This window comes from Saccopteryx leptura, chromosome 13 (assembly GCF_036850995.1).
Source record: "Saccopteryx leptura isolate mSacLep1 chromosome 13, mSacLep1_pri_phased_curated, whole genome shotgun sequence".
Lineage (NCBI taxonomy): Eukaryota > Metazoa > Chordata > Mammalia > Chiroptera > Emballonuridae > Saccopteryx > Saccopteryx leptura.
The window spans coordinates 31619789-31641560 of NC_089515.1; the positions used below are offsets into that span (position 1 = coordinate 31619789).

The 21772-nt window shown below is 36.5% G+C and overlaps 1 protein-coding gene across 1 annotated transcript in view; it reads right to left on the reverse strand.

Annotated features, from left to right (window-relative positions):
- The window catches only part of CC2D2B (coiled-coil and C2 domain containing 2B), a 140470-nt gene that overhangs the window by 63829 nt on the left and 54869 nt on the right, over positions 1-21772 (reverse strand). Inside the window, exons 11-17 of the mRNA XM_066354598.1 lie at positions 21536-21644; positions 21221-21339; positions 19408-19585; positions 16135-16285; positions 14385-14532; positions 4703-4841; positions 344-547 (exon numbers count right to left, since the gene is read on the reverse strand). Of these exons, the coding sequence (XP_066210695.1) occupies positions 344-547; positions 4703-4841; positions 14385-14532; positions 16135-16285; positions 19408-19585; positions 21221-21339; positions 21536-21644 (1048 nt within the window). The remainder of the gene's footprint in view (positions 1-343; positions 548-4702; positions 4842-14384; positions 14533-16134; positions 16286-19407; positions 19586-21220; positions 21340-21535; positions 21645-21772) is intronic.

Below are 21772 nucleotides of genomic sequence, written 5' to 3' on the forward strand. Positions count from 1 at the left end.
TGATTTATACTTAATGTGTAAATTTAATGTGATCGTGTTTCTTATCTCCAAAAGTTTATTTTAAATTGATGATACATTTTACAATAGCAAAATACAGCACTTACATAAATTTAGAATATACCTAAAGGATTTTAGCTATGAAATAGGTTGCTTGGACATCAACTAAGTTGCAAAGTCAAGCCAAGGACTTTCTGGAATTGGGAGATCTATATATTCTTAATGCCTAAAGAAGGGGTTGGGGAGGTCTATCTGCTGATTATCAGTTTTTAAAAAAAAGAAATTAAGACAGATTTAAAGCAGCAAAATATTAACCTATCATATAAGTCAAATAGAAAGCAAGTACCTGGAAGACTGAATCTGGAATCTCACTGTCAAAAAGGGGCATTTGTTGCAGAGGAAAAACATCTAATTGACCTGCATTTCTAAGTTGCAGTAGCTGGAAACGTTTACTTTTTTTCATTTCCTCATCAGAAACAAAGTTAAATTCATCTTGCAACTGTTGAAGACGAAAGTACTTTGGAATATCCTTCCTTTTATGTTTCATGTACTGTAAACAAATAATGTAGTCTTAATATATTAATTTTTTTAAATACAAAAATTATTTCAAAACACATTTTAAGGTATAAAAATGTTGATTCACTATATTATATACCTAAAACTAATACAATATTGTTTACCAACTATACTTAAATTTAAAAGATGGAGAAAGGAAAGCCTTTTTCAATAAATTTTGTTGGAAAAATTAAAAAGCTACATGGAAGAGAATGAAAGTAGACTGCTATCTGACACAATACACAAAAAATTAACTCAAAATGGATTAAAGATTTTAATATAGGACATTAAACAATAAAATATATAGAAGAACACATAGGTACTAAATTTATGGACCTTGGTCTCAGAGTTTTTGTGAACTTGACCCCAAAGACAACAGAAATAAAAGCAAAACTAAATAAATGAAACTACATCAAACTAAAAAGCTTCTGCACAGCAAAAGAACCACCAGCAAAACAAAAAGGCAACCAACTGAATGAGAGGAGATATTTGTAAATGATACCTCCAATAAGGGGCTAAAATCCTACATATTTAAAGAACTCATACAACTCAACAACAACAACAAAAAAAACAAAAATAGAATTTGAAAATGGGCAGAGTATTCAAACAGACACTTTTCCCAAGAAGACGTGCAGACAGCCAACAGATATATGAAAAGATGCTCAACTTCACTAGCTATAAGGAAAGGCAAATCAAAACCACAATGAGATAACACTTCACACCCATGAGAATGGCTGTTATCAGTATGACAAGAAATAAGTGTTGGAGAAGACATGGAGAAAAGAAAACCCTCCTGTGCTTCTGGTGGGAATTTATTCATTTTTAGAGGGTGGGGAGAGAGAGAGAGAGAAAGGGGAGGAGCAGGAAGCATCAACTCCCATATGTGTCTTGACCGGGCAAGCCCAAGGTTTTGAACCGGCAACCTCAGCGTTTCAGGTCGACGCTTTATCCCACTGCGCCACCACAGGTCAGGCTGCTGGTGGGAATTTAAATTGGTGCATCACCAATTGAAACAACTTCTGCTTCCGATGGATGATTGAATAAAGAAATGGTACATGCTTGAAACTTATACGATCCAATTAACTAATGTCACCACCATAAATTTAATAAAATGAAGAAGTGGTACATATATACAATGAAATACTACTCAGTCATAAAAAATGATAAATATTGTCATTTGTGACAACATGGATGGTTTCATGATAAGTGAAATAGATCAGACAGAAAATGACAAGAACTATATGATTCAATAAATGAAAAAAACAAAACAAATTTATAGACTCAGACAACAGCATGGTGGTTACCAGAGGAGAATGGGAATGAACAGAAGGTGAAGGAATAGGTATAAGGGACTAGACTGTGGGTGGTGAGCACACAATGAAATATCTGGATGATGTGTTATAAAACAGTATACCTGAAACTTAATAATGTTAGTAGCCAATGTTACCCTAATAGAATTAATTTAAAAAACACACTGTTTTGTTCTCTCAACTATGAGATGTAAGAGTTGGCATATAAGTAGGAAATGGAACTATTATTTTGTAAAGAGAATCAGAATAAAAATAATACAGAAGTCAGCATACATGGCCTCTGAACATTTCCCTGATCATGCGTTATATAGAAAGTTAAAATATTTGTATTGCAGAACAAAGTAATTGATAATAAAATGGCAATACATATCTATCAACAACTACTTTAAATGCAAATGGAATAAATGCTCCAATCAAAAGACATACGGTGGCTGAATGTATGACAAAACAAGATCCTTACACATGCTTTCATCAAGAGATTCACTTCAGATCAAAAGCTAAATAAAGACTGAACATAAAGGAATGAAAAAAAGGTATTTCATAAAATAGAAATAATAATGAAAAAAGCTGGAGTGGCAATAATTACAACAGATTTCAAAACAGAATACAACAACAGACAAAGAAGGACCCAGCAATTCCACTTCAGGGTATTTATCTGAAGAAATCTAAAACTATAAATCAAAAAGACATATACCTCCATATGTTTACTGCAGCATTATTTATAACAGCCAAGATATGGAAGCAACCTAAGTGTCCATTAGTAGATAAATGGATAGGTCCTGGCCGGGGTGCTCGGTGGACAGAGCATCGTCCACGCATGCTGAGATCGTGGGTTTGATCCCCAGTCAGGGCATATATGAAAAGCAACCAATGAGTACACAACTAAATGAAACAATTAAGTGGAACAACAAGTTGAAGCTTCTCTCTCTCTCTCTCCCTTCCCTCCTCATCCCCCTTCCTCAAATTCAATGGAAAGTAGTTGTTTTTAAATAGATAGAAGTGGTGCACATATACAAAGGAATATGATTCATCCATAAAAAGAATGAAATCTTGCCATCTGCAACAACATGGAGGGACCTAGACAGTATTGTGCTGAGTAAACTAAGTCAGACAGAGAAAGAGAGATGCCTGATAATTTGACTTATATGTGGAATTTAAAAATCACAATAATGAACAAGCAGAACAGAAACAGACTCATAGATACAGAGAACATTTTGACAGTTACCAGAGAGGAAGGGGATTGGGAGGATGGATGAAAAAGTGAAGAGATTTAGAAGTACAAATTGGTAATTACAGAATAGTCATGGGATGAAAAGTACAGCATAAGGAATCTGGTTAATAATATTGTAGTAACTATTGGTGTCAGATATTGTAATAACTATAGTGTCAGATGGATATTGGATTTATTGGGGTGATCACTTTGTAAGTTATATAAATGTCTAATCACAGGGTTGTACATTGGAAACTAATATAATATTGTATGTCAACTGAAATTTAAAATAAAAATGTTAAAAACAAACAAAAAAATTTTTAAATCATACATTCAAGATATTTGTATTGCACACTGGGTTGAAAGATGGGACTGTATTTTGTTACACACTTGAGAGAGAATCAGTATTTCTGTATGCCTATAACCAATTCAGCATATCAATTGGAAGGCTCTGATCTAGGAAAACTTAATTGCAATAATCTATTTAAGCTCTGCTTTGTTCATTAAATGGGAATACTGGGTGCATGCAAGGAAGAATGTCAGTTGCCATAAGGGAGACAAAGATTTATTAGGTGTAGTTCCACAAGGAAGGATAAAACACATTAATAAGTAACTATAGCATAAAGCAGAATGAAATTAGTACCATAAAAATTTATAAAAAGAAAAAAAATTAACAGGAGGGCAAAAAAAGAAGAGCACATTTTTTTTCTTTTCTTTTTTTTTTATTTTTCTGAAGTTGGAAACGGGGAGGCAGTCAGACAGACTCCCGCATGCACTCGACCAGGATCCACCCGCATGCCCACCAGGGGGCGATGCTCTGCCCGGTTGGGGCGTTGCTCTGTTGCAACCAGAGCCATCCTAGCGCCTGAGGCAGAGGCCACAGAGCCATCCTCAGCGCCCGTGCAAACTTTGCTCCAATGGAGCCTTGGCTGTGAGAAGGGAAGAGAGAGACAGAGAGGAAGGAGAGGGGGAGGGGTGGAGAAGCAGATGGGCGCTTCTCCTGTGTGCCCCAGCCGGGAATCGAACCCGGGACTCCTGCATGCCAGGCTGATGCTCTACCACTGAGCCAACCGGCCAGGGCCAGAAGAGCACATATTTAACTGAGATTACCAAAGAACTGTTTACCAGGTTTACAGGGTAAAATATCCTCAGTGGGTGGCCTTATGGGCAAAGGGAATGACATGAATAAAAGAGTGAAGAAAGCATGTTTGGGGAACATCTATTCATATGTAGTTTGGTTGGCTATCAGGAAGAGTGGGAGAAGTGAATAGATAATGGAGTCTTTAAGGGAAGGAACCTGTCTATAAGTCTTCTTTATATCCCTACCATTTAATAACATGGCTGGCAGTCAGTAGATGTACAACAGATGCTAGCCTGAAGGTTAGCCTGTAGAATGTGCTGCAGGTTGCTAAGTAGTGGCAGAGTACCAACCATCAGGTCTCAATAGTAATTATTTCAGTTGCTGAACTTCTAATTGCCTTTATAATACCATAAATTGTGTCTGTCCTTGGGTTAACATTTACATGCTTCCTAGCGCCTAGAAAAATGTGCAGCAAACTATGAAGGAGTAAAGGGGACAGAACTTAGGAAACAGAATATATTTCCAGAAATGATATTTGCCATAACTTACCATAATAAATTCTATTAAATCAGAATATTCTGGATTATTTGGGTCAATTGTGACTTCATTTGCCCATTCAAAAAGCTTCTCTGTATTAATGAGCCATGGAATTCCAGGAACACCTCTTGCATCTACATTCCTTAATACACTAAAATAGAGAAAAATAAATGTGTGAATTTGCATCTATTATGCAGGTTATATATTTGTTACATGGCAAAAGCTATCCACTTCAGGTACTTCAAGATAATACCTACCCATCCTCTACACTTAAGGATAATACAGAACGTCTGGATATCATTTATCTTCTAATTCTTCTCAGAATATTCTAACTTGTATCATAATGTTGTTTGTTTGCTTTTGTTTTTTAGAAAATTAATTTTAACAGGGTGCCATTGATCAATTAGTATACACAAATTTCAGGCAAACGTCATCTGAATAGTCAAATATGTTGTATATCCATCACCTAAAGCCAAATCATTTTCTGTCACCTTATATTTGTCTGCTGCCTCCTTTAAGAGACAGTAAGCTTCTTCACGGTAAAGTCTAAATATTCATATTTGTCATCTCAGTTTAGTCTAGTAGCTAAAACTTAATAGATGCTGCATAGTGAATAGTGCTTATTGAGTGTATTCTGTAAACCCTGAGTATAGTAACTTATTAAATATTTTCTTTCCATAGGATGCACAGTATTAAAACTTAACCAAAATGTTTGCTTAAGCAAAATTGATAAAATCCACATTACGGAATGAATCTTTAGGCTATATCTTTACAGCTGAAACATAATATAAAGTAACAATTAACTTGGAAGCATGTGCCAAAAGAGTATCTTTGTTTGGTCATATAAGGCCATCTTCAGAAGTCAGAGAGCCAGAAAAGATAGGGTAGACACATAATGTATCCTTGGTGACCTCAGCTATAGGCTTACTGCAGAAGAAATTCAACCCTAAATAGGAACAGTTTCTTTAGCACCATTAATTATTTCAGTTATTTAATCTCTGCCTTCATATATAATCTGTCTCATCGTGTATAATCAGAGTGATTTTTGACTAGGAGATTTCTAAGATCCTTCCTACAAAATACTTAAGAAAAATTTCAGTTTATTAACTGGACATCTGAAATACAGTTCTGACTCAGATTCAATAATGTCTTAGCCCAAACACAGACATATATTTTGTACTGTCTACTTCCCATCAATATCTGTTCATATCTCTATGATGGCTCTTTTGGAAACTATTGCTAATAAAACCAAAGCCTGGTATGACAGGATGTAAGCAAAATTTTAAATAGGTGAAGTTTGAGTATTCTTTTTTTCCTTAAGTCCCATTTATGTCCTCATATTTGAATTATTTGATGTCTTTGTCATAAGAGATTTCTAGGGCCTGACACTCTTGACATCATCATGCAACAAATTTTTCTTTTTGAAATTTTTATTAATTTTAATTGTGTTTACATGGATTCAAGTGTCTCACTAAATATAACTACCTCACCCCCCATACCTGTGACCCTTTTTATAACCTCTTTTCCCCCTTCCTTCTAACTCCCTCTCCCTTCCCTCTAGGATTTGCTGTCTTGTTATCTATATCTCTGTGTTATGTATATATAATTTTACTAATCCCTTTACCTTCTCTGATCCCATCCTCTCATCCCCCTTTCCTCTGACTGCTGTCCCTCTGGTCCCTGTCACCCTGCTTCTGCCTCTATTCCATTCCTCAGTTCATTTTGTTCATTAGATTCCACATATAAGTGAGGTCATATGATATTTTTCTTTCTCTGCCTGGCTTATTTTACTTAAAATAATAATCTCCAGGTACACCCATGTTGTCAAAAAAAGGTAAGATTTCCTTCTTTTTCATGGTCACTCACGTAGTATTCCATTGTGTATATGTACCACTGCTTTTTAATCCACTCGTCCATTGAAGGACACTTGGGCTGTTTCCAGATCTTTGCTATTATGAACAATGCTGCAATATACAAGGGGGTATATATCTTCTTTTAAATCAGTGATTTAGTGTTCTTAGGATATATTCCTAAAAGTGGAATAGCTGGATCAAAAGGCAGTTTCATTTTAAATTTTTTGAGAAAACCCCATACTGTTCTCCACAGTGGCTGCACAAGTCTGCATTCCCACCAGCAGTGCAGGAGGGTTCCCTTTCTTCCACATCCTCGCCAACACTTATTGTGTGTTGTTTTGTTAATGTGTGCCATTCTGACAAGGTGTGAGGTGGTATCTCATTGTGGTTTTAATTTGCATTTTTCTGATGATTAGTGACGAACATTTTTTCATATGCCTATTGGCCATTTGTATGTCCTCTTTGGAGAAGTGTCTATTCAATTCTTTTGCCCATTTTTTAATTGGATTGTTTATCTTCCTGGTGTTGAGTTCTAACAGTTCTTTATAAATTTTGGTTATTAACCCCTTATCAGACATATTGGCAAATACATTCTCCCATTGTGTGGGTTGTCTTTATATTTTGTTCGTGGTGTCTTTTGCAGTGCAAAAACTTTTTAGTTTGATATAGTCCCATTTGTTCATCCTGTCCTTTATTTCACTTGCCCGTGGATAGAAATCAGCAAAAATATTGCTACCAGAGATATTGGAGAGTTTACTGCCTATGTTTTCTACCAAGATGTTTATGGTTTCATGACTTACATTTAAGTCTCTTACTCATTTTGAGTTTTTTTTGTGAATGGTGTAAGTTGGCGGTCTAGTTTCATTTTTTTGCAGGTACCTGTCCAATTTTCCCAACACCATTTATTAAAGAGACTGTTTTTACTCCATTGTATGCTCTTACCTCCTTTGTCAAATATCAATTGTCCATATAGGTGTGGGTTTGTTTCCAGGTTCTCTGTTATTTTCCATTGATCTGTATGCCTGTTCATATGCCAGTACCAGGCTGTTTTGAGTACAGTGGCCTTGTAGTATAACTTGATATCCGGAAGTGTGATACCTCCCACTTTATTCTTCCTTTTCAAGATTGCTGACGCTATTCATATTCTTTTTTTTTTTTTTTTTTTTTTTTTTTTTTTTTTTTTTTGGCTCCATATAAATTTTTGGAATATGTGTTCTATATCTTTGAAGTATGTCATTGGTATTTTAATTGGTATTTCATTGAATTTATAAGTTGCTTTGGGTAATATAGACATTTTAATGATGTTTATTCTTCCTAACCATGAGCACGGTATATTCTTCCACTTGTTTGTATCTTCCTTGATTTCTCTTATCAATGTTTTATAATTTTCCGAGTACAAGTCTTTAATCTCCTTGGTTAAATTTACATCTAGGTACTTTATTTTTTTTTGGTTGCAATAGTGAAGGGGATTGTTTCCTTAATTTCTCTTTCTGACAGTTCATTGTTGGTGTTTAAAAATGCCTCTGATTTCTGTGTATTAATTGTATATCCTGCCACCTTGCTCAATTCATTTATCAGGTCCAGTAGTTTTTTGACTGAGACTTTAGGGTTTTCTATATACAATATCATATCATCTGCAAATAATGATAATTTTACTTCTTTTTTTTCCAATTTGGATGCCTTTTATTTCTTCTTCTTGTCTGATTGCTGTGGCTAGGATTTCCAGGACTATGTTGAATAAGAGTGGTGACAGGGGGCACCCCTACCTTGTTCCTGATCTTAAGGGAATTGCTTTTAATTTTTGCCCATTGAATATGATGTTGGCTGTGGGTTTGTCATAGATGGCCTTTATCATGTTGAGGTATGTTCCCTCTATTCCCACTTTGCTGAGAGTTTTGATCCTGAATGGGTGCTGGATTTTATCAAGTGCTTTTTCTGCATCTATTGATATTATCATGTGGTTTTTCTCCATCCTTTTGTTTATGTGATCAATCACAATGATTGATTTGCAAATATTGTACCAGCCTTGCCTCCCTAGAATAAAGCCCACTTGATCATGGTGTATGATTTTTTTCATATATTGCTGGATCTGGTTTGCTAATATTTTGTTGAGGATTTTCGCATCTAAATTCATCAGGGATATTGGCCTATAATTTTCTTTCTTTGTGTTGTCTGCCTGGTTTTGGAATCAGAATTATGCTTGCCTCATAAAAGGAGCTTGGAAGTCTTCCTTCCTCTTGAAGTTTTTGAAGTAGCTTGAGAAGGATAGGAGTTAGTTCTTCTTTGAATATTTGGTAGAATTCACTTGTGAAGCCATCAGGCCCAGGACTTTTGATTGTTGGGAGTTTTTTGATAACTGTTTCGATCTCATTTGTTGTAATCAGTCTGTTTAGGTTTTCTGATTCTTCCAGATTGATTTTTAAAAGATTATATGTTTCAAGGAATTTGTCCATTTCATCTAGGTTGTCTAATTTTTTGTCATACAGTTCTTCATAGTATTTGTATTTTCTTACAATCCTTTGTATTTCTGTTGTGTCAGTAGTTATTTCTCCACTCTCATTTCTAATTTTATTTATTTGAGTCCTCTCTCTCTTTTTCTTGGTGAGTCTGGTTAAAGCAGCGGTTTTAAATAAAATATGTATTTCTGATGGCTTTAGGTGACCCCTGTGTTTTGGTCGTTTGACCCCCGCCGGGGTCGTGACCCACAGGTTGAGAACCGCTGGGTTAAAGGTTCATCGATCTTGTTTACGTTTTCAAAGAACCAGCTCCTGGTTTCATTGATCCTCTGTATTGTTTCTTTTGCCTCTATGTCATTTATTTCCACTCTCATTTTTATTATTTCCTTCCTTTTACTACCTCTGGGATTTATTTGCTGTCCTTTTTCTAGTTCTTTTAGATACAGGGTTGTTTATTTGAGCTTTTACTTGCTTCTTAAGATATGTGTGTAATGCTATGAACTTTTCTCTCAGGACTGCTTTTGCTGTGTCCCATACATTTTGAGTTGTTTTACATTCATTTTCATTTGTTTCAAGGAAATTTTTTATTTCTTTCTTGATCTCGTTGTTAACCCATTCATTATTTAATAATATGCTGTTTAGTCTCCAAGTGTTTAAATGTTTTTTAGTTTTTCTATTGTAGTTGATTTTTAGTTTCATGCCATTGTGATCAGAGAAGATGCTTGATATGATTTCAATTTTCTTAAATTTGTTGAGAGTCATTTTGTGTCCTAACATGTGGTCTGTCTTAGAGAATGTACCATGAGCAGTTGAAAAGAATGTATATTCTGTTGCTTTGGGGTGAAAGGTTCTGAAGATATCTGTTAAATCCAGTTGATCTAGTGTGTCATTTAAAGTCACTGTTTCTTTGTCAGTTTTCTGTCTGGAGGATCCCCTATTATTATAGTATTGTTGTTGATATCACCTTTTATGTCCATCAAAATCTGCTTTATACATATAGGTACTCCTATATTAGGCACATAGATGTTTACAATGGTTATACCCTCCTGTTGGATTGCTCCATTTATCATTATGTAGTGACCTTCTTTATCCCTTACTATAGCCTTTGTTTTAAAGTCTATTTTGTCAGATATAAGTATTGTTACTCCAGATTTTTTTTCATTTCCATTTGTGTGAAATACTTTTTGCCATCCCTTCACTTTCAGCCTATGTTTATCTTTTGTTCTGAGGTGGGTCTCTTCTAGACAGCATATGTACGGGTCCTGTTTTCTTATCCATGCAGCTACCCTATGTCTTTTGATTGGAGCATTTAATCCATTTACATTTAAGGTTATTATTGATATGTATTTGTTTATTGCTATTTTATTTTTAAACCTACAATCCTCTTTTTATCAATTTTTTTTCTTTTCTCTATTTATAGCAGGCCCCTTAACATTTCTTGCAGTACTTGTTTGGTTGAAATGAATTCCTTGAGGGTTGTTTTTTTGTTTTTGTTTTTTTTTTTTGTCTGGGGAGCTTTTTATTTCTCCTTCAATTTTAAACGATAGTCTTGCTGGATAAAGAAGTTGTGGTTGTGGGTTCTTGCTTTGCATTACTTTGAATATTTCTAGCCAATCCCTTCTGGCCTAAAGTGTTTCTGTTGAGAAGTCAGATGTCATCCTTATGGGGCTTCCTTTGTAGGTAATTAACTGCTTTTCTCTTGGAGCTTTTAGTATTCTTTCTTTGTCTCTTAACTTTGGCACTTTAATTATGATGTGTCTTGGTGTAGGCCTCCTTGGGTTCCTCTTTAATAGGACTCTGTGTTTCTTGAACTTGTATGACTTTTTCCTTCATCTATTTAGGGAAGTTTTCAGCTATAATATCTTCAATCAGGTTCTCTATCCCTTGTTCTTTCTCTTCTTCAAGAACCCCTATGATGCGGATGTTGTTTCTCTTCATGTTGTCACAGAGCTCTCTTAAAACTTCCTCAAACTTTTTGAGCCTCTTTTCTTTTTGCTGCTCTGCTTCCATGCTTTTGTTTATCTTGTCCTCTAAATTGCGGATTCAATCCTCTGCTTCATCAAGCCTGCTGTTCATTTCTTCTAGTGCAGTCTTCATTTCTGATATTGTATTTGTCATTTCTGACTCATTCTTTTTTATGATTTCAATGTCCTTTTTGATGATTGCTGTCTCTTTATTTAGGTGCTCATTATATCTGTCCATTGTTGCTCTAAGATCCTTGAACATCCTAAAAATCATTGTTTTACATTCTGTATCTGGCAGTTTGGTTACTTCCATCTCATTCAGTTCTTTTTCAGGGGATTTCTCTTGTTGATTCATTTGTTTGGCATTTCTCTGTCTGCCCATTCTGTCTGTGTATTAGGTAGCACTGGCCAGCTTTGAAACTTTTGTGAGGTCTTTATGAAGAAGATGGGCTTGGTGGTACTTGTTTTCCTTGTTCTAGGAATGCTTCTTGAGGATACTATTTTCCCTCTTGTTATATGTATTAGATGTAGTTGGTCCTTTTGTGTGTATGGTTATCCTTTCAGGCTGGCTGGCTCCAAGGGTTAATCTTGATCATGTGTATTACCCACTGTGCAATGTCTGTCCTGTTGGGTATATTTACTCTCTAGAGTGTCTGGTGCCTGCTAGACTCCTCCTTTGGATATGCTGCTTGTGTAGGTAGTTGAGTCTAGGGTTGGTGCTATCTGTCACCCCCTACCAGTAGTGTTGGCTCTAGTTTTTCTTGGGTTGGCATCAGCTGTTGTTTGTAACCCGCTGTGGGCTTACAAACTACTGTCTGCAGCTACTGCACTTTTTGCTGTTTGTGTCTGCATTTTCTGTGCCTGGGTACTGTAGGAGGGCCCAACCTTTGTATAAGGATCAACTTCCTCCTGCTTGAAGATGACAGCAGCTCTGTAAAAGCCCCAAGTTTTGTAAGATTTGTCTCCACTTTTCAGCTTCTCCTCCTCCTCTTGCAGCTGCCTGGTCTTCCCACAGAGTCTTCTGTAGTAAGACTTCAGTGTGGGCTCAGATTGGCCTCACCCAACCACCTCTACATGTTGCATGCTTGGTGGGTTAGGGCAGCTGAGATTATGAATACAATGTTTGTGGGATACTCTACATCAGGGGTCTCTTGTTCAGGAGCTCAGTATGGGAAATGTGGCCCCATTCCAGAGCTTGATCCATTAGCCACAGTCCCCTCTGCAGAAGTTCTTTCAGCTGGCGAGATCCTGGTTGCAGAGAGGAAGACTGAAAGAGTCCTCTCCTGGGGCTGACTGTGCCTCTCCCAAAGATGTCTAAGCCCCTTGGCCAGATTCAACAGTCGACTCACAGGGACTCACACTTTAAATGCCCATGCTACAAGCCTCTCTCCCTTCTCCCTATGAAATCTAGCCTAGCTGGACAGAATATCCAGTGCCCAGGCCATCTGTCTGTGAAGCTCCAACCTATCCAGTGCACATGAGCCACTGTGCTGGTGCTGATCACAGAGAGTGGGACTCACCTCAGCTGGGCCAGACGTGAGGTGCTTTTCCTTAGAATACCACTCTAGCAAGGGTTGTTAGGTCCTGAACTGATGCTTTCTGCAGCTGGCCCCTGGATGTGCCAGCTCTGGGCCTCCCTATCAGGAGGCCAGCACAGACCAGTGGAAATACCAAGCCATACTCCTAGGCTGGCTTTTACCCACTCTGGTCCTGGGGGAAAGTCCGCTCAAACGGCCAAGTTTTCCTGAGTCCCGCCTCTTGCAGCCTCTGTCTGCTGGCTGCTTGTTAGTCTCAGCTGCTAAAAAAGCCTCTGCTTCAGTCTAGAGCAGAGGTCAGGAACCTTTTTGGCTGAGAGAGCCATGAACGCCACATATTTAAAAATGTAATTCCATAAGAGCCATACAATGACCCGTGTACATTACACATTATCCAATAAAAATTTGGTGTTGTCCCAGAGGACAGCTGTGATTGGCTCCAGCCACCCACAACCATGAACATGAGTGGTAGGAAATGAATGGATTGGTAATATATGAAAATGTTTTATATTTTTAACATTATTATTTTTTTTATTAAAGATTTGTCTGCGAGCCAGATGCAGCCATCAAAAGAGCCACATCTGGCTCGTGAGCCATAGGTTCAGGACCCCTGGTCTAGAGCCTGTGGCAATTCAGGGATTAGGAAGGGTGGTGGGTGTGGCTCTGCCCCAGGTGTCAGTCTGTCCAGACTTTTTTCATAGACTTTAATAGGGTGTGGTGCCTGACCTGTGGTGGCTCAGTGGATAAAGTGTTGACCTGGAAACACTGAGGTCACCAGTTCAAAACCCTGGGCTTGCCTGGTCAAGGCACATATGGGAGTTGATGCTTCCTGCTCTTCCTTTTTGTCTGTCTGTCTGTCTCTCTAAAATGAATAAATAAAAAATATTTTTTAAAAAAGGGGTGTGGCCCCAGGAGTCCAGTGGGTGTGGCCTCTTAGATTCAGAGGTGTGGTCTGCCCACTCCCTAGACAGATTCAGCTGCCTCTCTGGTAAGGTGGAAGCATCAGTCATAGACTCAGGAGAGTGTGGGGGGTAGCTCCAGTCTCAACACCAGAAAACTGAGTCACTTACACGTGCCCTGCTTCCTAGCCTCTCAGAACAACCAAATTTTATTTCTTGTAGGAACAATCTTAGCCCAGGGCCCTTAGAAAACAAAGCTTGGTAACACCCAATATTTTTACTGTCTCTGTAGCTCTGTGTTTTCCATAATGTCATACAATATAGCAAAAATTTTTTTAAATATGTGTTTAGATGGAAAGGGGAAAGGCCATTTTTTTTGTTATAATCATTCATTTTTTTCACTCAATTTTTAAATGATGGAATCTACTTGGCTCTTTATATTTACTATTTTACTCAAACACAGCATAATATATAAGCCAGCATCTTTATAGAATTTTACTGTATTTATTGCCAGTAATCCTATTTGTGGGTGTGTTCTAGAAATTAATTCTAATTCTTCTAGGAAGTCTTGTGACATAGCATAAAATTTCTAGGATATTCTTTCTAGAAAACTGATAATGCATAAATTATTATTTTATAATGCAGAATGACTGCATTATAAAGACCCCAGAAATAAAATCCCAGGGAGTCTTGGCCTGGCTTCGAAGTTAAGGACTACGGAACTGCCTCTCTCATCTTTCATGTGGCTATAATTCTAAGCATTGAAGAGATATAGTCTGTTACATATAAAGACACTTATTGTCTTAGAAAAATTATAAATAAAATATGTAAATATTTTATATTTTTATAAATATATTTTAAAATAAATCAACATCTCAATAAACTAAATTGCTCCTACTGCTCCTAGTTTTCCCTTTTATAGACACAGGTTTGATGTGATGCTTTGCTGAGGACTGGAATTATTTTTCAAGCATAAAAGTTTACTACCTGCAGTAAGCAGATTTTAATGACTGCAACATAGGTGTCAGAGGAATACCGTTTTCATCTAAGGCCCATGACAGAGAATAGCTTAGTTTTCCTGATGTGAAAAGACAAAGTTCTTCAGTTCCATTTCCCTCAAGATGAAAAGGCACATCTGTTTACAAAAGGCATTAAAAACAAATACATTCTTTTAAAACTTTATAGCAACAGTTTCCATTAATTTTCTATACTTAAATTTAATTTAATCATTTTAGAGAGGAGAGGGAGAGAGAGAGAGACAGAGAGAGAGGAGAGACAGAGAGAGAGAAGGGGGGAGGAGCTGGAAGCATCAACTTCCATATGTGCCTTGACCAGGCAAGCCAGGGTTTCGAACCGGCGACCTCAGCATTTCCAGGTCGACACTTTATCCCACTGCGCCACCACAGGTCAGGCTAAAAACAAATACATTCTTTTAAAGTGTGCAATTTGAACACATTTTAGATTTACACTCCCCAGCTTTCACTCGTGGAACCCCAGGAACACAAAGGAAACTGTGTGCTGACCCCAGGCTCTAATCTTAGAGCTTTCCCTCTCACCCATCTAAGATTCCTCAAAGCATGTTGCTTCAAACAGACTACAGGAAGAGAAAGGAAAATATTGACCTGATTACACAGTCATGGACAGCTCTCTTTTCCTTTTCTTAGGGCTAGAAGCTTTCTGCCGTTCTTTCTGGGAGTGGCTTGCAGTAAGAAAGAACCACTGGCAGCAGAAAAAGAGGCAAACAAGATACTTTTTGTCCCATTTCCCTACATTCCTGAGTGCCCTCCTCCCCCAATTATTTTCTCAATCTCCTGAGAGTTTAACAATATTCCTTGAAATGTTTGCTGAGTTCTTAGTGCTCCCTGTATTTCTCACTGAGTCTTTTCTCCTGGGTCTCCACAACCCTATATTTCTGCTTCATCTGGACTCTAAGCAGTCTACACCTTCCCTCATTCTCTGTCTTTTTCAGGCTCTTTTGCCTACTTATTTTCTTCTCTGTTATATGTTAAGACAATTATTGTTTTAGTAGAATAATTATAAATAAAATATTATAAATATTTTACATATTTATAAGTATAAATTTGAAAATAAATCAACATACAAATAAACTAAACTACACTGCTTCTACAGTTTTCCCTTTTATAGACACAAGTTCATAATTCCTCCCTTTTCACCAGATGGACACAAGCAGTTGCAAAATTCTTAGAACCATGAAAGAGAAAAATCCTGGGGGAGAAAAAGAGGAATGTCACTGTTCTCACAGATATGCTAATAAACTTAATTGCACAAGAAGTAAAATCAATTGACAAACAAGTGCACAGAAACAACCCTTCTTTCCTCTCTTCTTTTCTCTCTCCCTTTCTCACTCCTTCTCCCCTTCCTTTTCCTCCTCACTTCCCTATTCAGTTTAAAGATGAACTAACATATCCTAGAACACCACTAGGCTTCACCAAAGGAGAGGCAGAGGTCGAACCATCTACCAACTCAGGAGGAGACCTCTTATCTCAGATGGCCTAGGAAAAGCACAGGTGCTCATTCCAAATTTTAGATTTCCCAAAGATCTGATTCAAGACAGATTTCTGAAATATTTAGTTTAATATCTGAAAAGAGAATCTGATACATTTTAAACCTAATACTGTAAATGTAGAATTCTTTATTCATATAAATGACCCAGGGTCATTTAGGATACGAAACTCATAAAGAAAATAGGGGGAAGAAGCATATTTAATAAACTTACTGCTTCCTACTTCTCCATACTTAGGTATGATCAGTTCATCAGCGCTAAACTCTACATATTCCAAAACAGCTTTGCTTTTCACCTCTGTGTTATTAGGTAAAGGTATATATAGTTTTGCTAGTAAGCGTGTCCTTTTATTTATTTCATAAACCTAAATGTAAAAGAAATGATCAATAGTTCATTGAAAGTACAAAATTTTAAAAACTAAAATAACAACCCTCAAGAACACATTTGTATTCTTTAAAAAAAATACCAGACTATAAAATCGGTATCATGCTATAGCATTTCATCCACATGATTATGCTAAAAGGTAGATAACTGTAATGTCCCTAAATATAGACTGCCTTTCACTGGTTTCAGAGAAAATAAATTGAATAAAAGGATTATACATACAGTTCTGATAATATAGGCACGTATAACACAACATTCGAATAACTTCCTTCTGTGTAGCACTTCTAAAATTCCTTATCTCATTTAAACCTGATGAATATTATAGGAAACAGGTATTATTCTTCCCATTTTACAAGGAAATAGAGTCTCTATATGAATCTATATTAGTTTTTATTATAAATGGTAAAAACCCATGTTGAATTGCTTAGAAAACAGTGAGATTCATTAGCTTATGGAATCCAAGAACTAACTATAGGGATGGGGGAGGGTGGACAAGTCCCAGAAGAAGGAGGGAGAAAGGAACTCAGCAGACAGTTCCACAGATATCCACTGGGCACTCCACCCAGGTCTGCTGATTCTGTATGCTGTGCTTTTACTACAATTCAATCGCTGCCATAACTACAAACCTGAAGTTTTTTTCAACAGCAAAGTCTTAATTTGACCTATACTGTGTTGTCAGTGTTTGGGGAAACAGTGCTATGTACTTTAAGAAGAAGAAAATTAGGGAGGTGATGTTGGTGAGGAGGAATGCCCCTTGAAAAATAAGAAAAATGTGCCAATCAAATGGATGGTTGACTAACCAAGAAAGCAGAGAAAAAAAGGAAAGTCAAAGATGCAAATATATTTTTTCTGGTCATCTAAATACTGTCCCTGTAAAAATTAATTTAACCCAACACACTGGTCCTTTAGATAAAGGTGTCCCTAATGCTAAAAGATTTGTAGGGGTTATAGCTAATGGACTTAAAGTTTAGTTTTGTGAAATACATTTCTTATCATAAATTAGTTCACTAAAAAGAGATAATGCACTGATAAATACCATACTTTTTGCTCCATAAGACGCACTTTTCCCCCCACAAAAGTGGAGAGGAAAATGTCCGTGCATCTTATGGAGCAAAAATTACAGTATCTTATTAAATATTTTAACACACCATTTGGTTCAGATTTTTTTTTCTTATTTTCCTCCTTAAAACCCTAGGTGCATCTTTTTTTTTCTTTTTTTTTTTTCTGAAGCTGGAAACGGGGAGAGACAGACAGACTCCCGCATGTGCCCGACCGGGATCCACCCGGCACGCCCACCAGGGGGCGACGCTCTGCCCACCAGGGGGCGATGCTCTGCCCCTCCGGGGCGTCGCTCTATTGCGACCAGAGCTACTCTAGCGCCTGGGGCAGAGGCCAAGGAGCCATCCCCAGCGCCCGGGCCATCTTTGCTCCAATAGAGCCTCGGCTGCAGGAGGAGAAGAGAGAGACAAAGAGGAAGGAGAGGGGGAGGGGTGGAGAAGCAGATGGGAGCTTCTCCTGTGTGCCCTGGCCGGGAATCAAACCTGGGACTTCTGCACGCCAGGCCGACGCTCTACCACTGAGCCAACCGGCCAGGGCCTAGGTACATCTTATGGAGCGAAAAATATGGTATATTTAAATGCTGAACTGGCATTCTGATTTGTCATATTGGCCTTATAAATTTGTTTAAGGTATGCAGCTGCAATTTTCAAGGGACTGTCATATTCAGTTTCTAAGACTGCAAGGCTGAGGTCAGATCCTGGATAGTGGTAAATGTCAAGGTAGAAAATTCCACCTGGTGATGTCTCCTAGGAAACATACTTAGCCCCTGACAGTAGGTATCAACACCACTGAATGGCAGAGATGGAGTGTCAAGAGTGAAAAGGGACATTACAATGGACGAACTAGAATACTCCTACTAGAATGTAACTAGGAAATTGTGAGAATGTATTGGAAAAAATAAGCAGTTCAGTTTGGCTGAAGTGAAGAATCAGTGAAGAAGAATGGTAAGAAGTCAATTAGAAATGTAGGTTAGAATCTCTTAGGCTAGGGCATATACTTTAATTTTCCATTTCTATAGCTGATAATGGTGTAATATATCCCTAACTAGATTAGTTTCTTCCCCCCCTCCTTACTTTATTATGACTATGTGCTAAGTAATGGAATGATAAAAGATTCAAATATGCATTTATCTATATTAGGGGGCATATTTTAAACCTCTGGTGGTTGATTATTATAATTTATTTTAGGTAAAATAACAAAAAGTATAGTCACTATATTTTTAAAATAAGAATCTTAATAGAGGTACATTTTAAGATGACAGGCACTTAATAGTACAGATGAACAAAATAAATACAGCTTCTATCAAGGACAGCACAAATTACTTAGGCATTATAAAAATAACTTTGATTTAGATTTGTAATTATAATCTTCTCTCCACTCCCCAAACTCCACCCCACCCTCACATACACAAATCTTTATTTTTCTCAAAACTTTTCTTTCAAACTAGATGCAAGTTTAACCCCTACACTAGCCCTCAAGACTTCTTGTCTAGAGTACTTTATGGTCTCTAATTTTTCTCCATGGTCTTATTTTCTTCTTCCTTTAGTAGTGCAGGGTTCTTATGGCGGGGTCTTAGAGATTGGGGGTCTGTTGCGTATATGTTCTTTCATCAGATTCTTTAAAAAATCCCAAATCAAAAAATAGATGAAAAGCAAATACTACAAGAGAGTGAAATCAAGTCAGGGCTGGGGCATTTTGGAGACATCCTTTAATATTTACAATAGCTATACCATTCGTTATAGCTTGAACAACCTTCTTCCACCCCACTAACAAATGAATATTAATACTGCACATCAAGGTTGGTAGGAATTTTAGCAGGGAAGAAAAGTATGTAGAAAAAACATTAATCAAATAATTTTGTACTTACACCATAAAACACTAATGATGAATTACAAATATATCATAAATATCTTATTTACCTATATATAGATCAGTTATCTCAATATAAAAGAAGTAGCTTACCACATATAACAATAGCTAAAAAGAAATTTTAAATTATGTATGGCATAAAATAAGATACAAAAGTAAATGATAATGACATACCTCTAAGCAAATTGTTTCAGGCCAATGTATTAACTGGATATTGAAAATTTGCTGGAACATGACTTTAAAATCAAACTGTAAAGGAGATACTGAAGTGCAAGAAACCTGTTTATCATTGTATAATATTTTAATGAAATATTTAAGCTTCTGAATTTTGGCTCTCCTCTTTTGTTCATGCCTAAAAATTAAATAAACCATTCAAAGAACCTTGAAAAGCACAATGGATATAAACATTCATTTCAAAATGTACCTTAGTTAAAATAAGATCATTTTAAATTACCTTTAGAGACAGATTTTAGTAAAATTTGACCTTCATATTGCCCTCTGAAAGCAGTTTTAATAATGAGCTCATGAACTGATGATGAAAATTTATTAATTCAGGATATTTATCTTCAGGTAATCTTGCCTTTTTTTTTCCTTCACCTGCAAACTCTTTAAGTCCTGTATTTCTTTCATCTCTATCCTTAACATCAGTATATTATTCTCTTCTAAAGAGTCAATTCTTATTCAACTGGACAGTTTAAATAGATGGTGAAAGCAATATCACACAATAGCAATAGCTTTGAAAAGATATAAAGCATCATATTCTCTTTTGCTTTGACTCCCACTAACTTTTAGTCGGAGCTTTCTGACACAAATATCTTTCCCTTTCTCCCCTTTACTTCCAGCTTCCATTTTATGGCTCCTATTCTCTTGTCCTCACTTAGATGGTCCTTTTGTATGCATGCCTTACATAACAAATTATCTCAGGCCCTTCTGAGAAATAGATATGGAACAAATAAAGCATTGCTTCACTGCTGTATTTCTCTGATCAGAAAGAGAGTTATGATAATTGTGCTTCTGTGTCTGCTCATTTAAAAATGCAACTATCCAGGCCCTGGCTGGGTAGCTCAGTGGATAAAGTGTCAACCAGTATGCTAAGGTGTGGATTCAATCCCCAGTCAGATAGGAGATAGTTGAAGAACAAGTTGATGCCTCTCTCTCTATTTTTATCTGTATCTCCCTTCCTCTCTCTCTCTCTCTCTCTTTCTCTCTATCAACCATTTTGCAACTATCCATTCATTCATTTATTGTATAATAACATTTATTGGGCACCCCACTATCTTCTAACACTGTGCAAAATGATACACATTCACAACACTCAAAATGAATTGGTACAGAGTGCACTATGAGTCAGAGATGTTGAAAACTTGAACCTAGTTCAGTGCTCTAGGTGAATATATCCTCTTTAAGGGAGATGAGATCCACAGACCTACAGATGCGAGGGGATCTGTGTGATACTTGTTTTTGCATGAAATGTCCCAAAAGTAGGGAGAAACCTTATAGTTCAAGAAAGAAGTCACAAGTGGGAAGGAAATAAGTTCACGTCAAAGTAGAAAATTGCCCAGAGGGGCCTCCTGATACACAGTACATTTTATGAAAGCAAGGGATCCCTTAATAGGCAAGGACTACCACATAATCTGATTTCTTCAGTGGCTTTAAATCTCACCTAACTGTACATGAACAAAAATTACTACTATAGCAAAACCAAACAACCATTATCAAACCAAACTGGGTTATATCCCACTTCATTGATGAGTTAGATATATGACTCCGGGCAATTTAATCTTCCATAAGCATAAATTCCCCCATCTCTAAGATAAAGATAACACCATAGAGCTATAATAGAAATTAAACATGCAAATGTATTTTTTTAAGTAGCAAAGTGCCTAGCATATAGTACTCACTCAAGAAATTTAACATTATTATTAAAAACAAAACAATTCATAGACAATATACATAAGAAAGAAATAATCCTATAAAAAATTCTTACAGTGAACATTTGGATAAGTTTGTTAATTCTGCAGCAAAAGAAAGTTGAGGCATCAAAGTAATTGGCTTTATTCTTTCAATATTTGTTTCTTCAAGTTCTGAAGCTAAATATAAGAGGCTCTAGAAATCCAAAAAATAAACATATAATTTACAATGTAACTTCATTGCTTAAGACAACTGTTCTTAAAATTAAATTTTTATTTCTTATATTTGCCATTTTGTTGGGTAGCTGTTACAAACAGCAAGATTTCCTACTCAACCTAACAATGAAATATTATAACTAGTTGAGTTAAATACTATTTTTCAATATAAATACCTCCTGTTCTTCCCCATTCTTATATGCTTTTCTTTCAGTTTTCTTCTCTCTCTCAAACATTTCTGACAGTTCTTCTTGGTTTTCTTCATCACATTTATTTATTTTTATCCTAATTAATAATAAATAGAATTATTTAGAGCAGAAATTGGAGAGTTGTAACTGTGGTTGCACAACTCTGGGAACATACTAAAAACCATTGAACTGTACACTTTAAATGGTATATGAACTACACATATC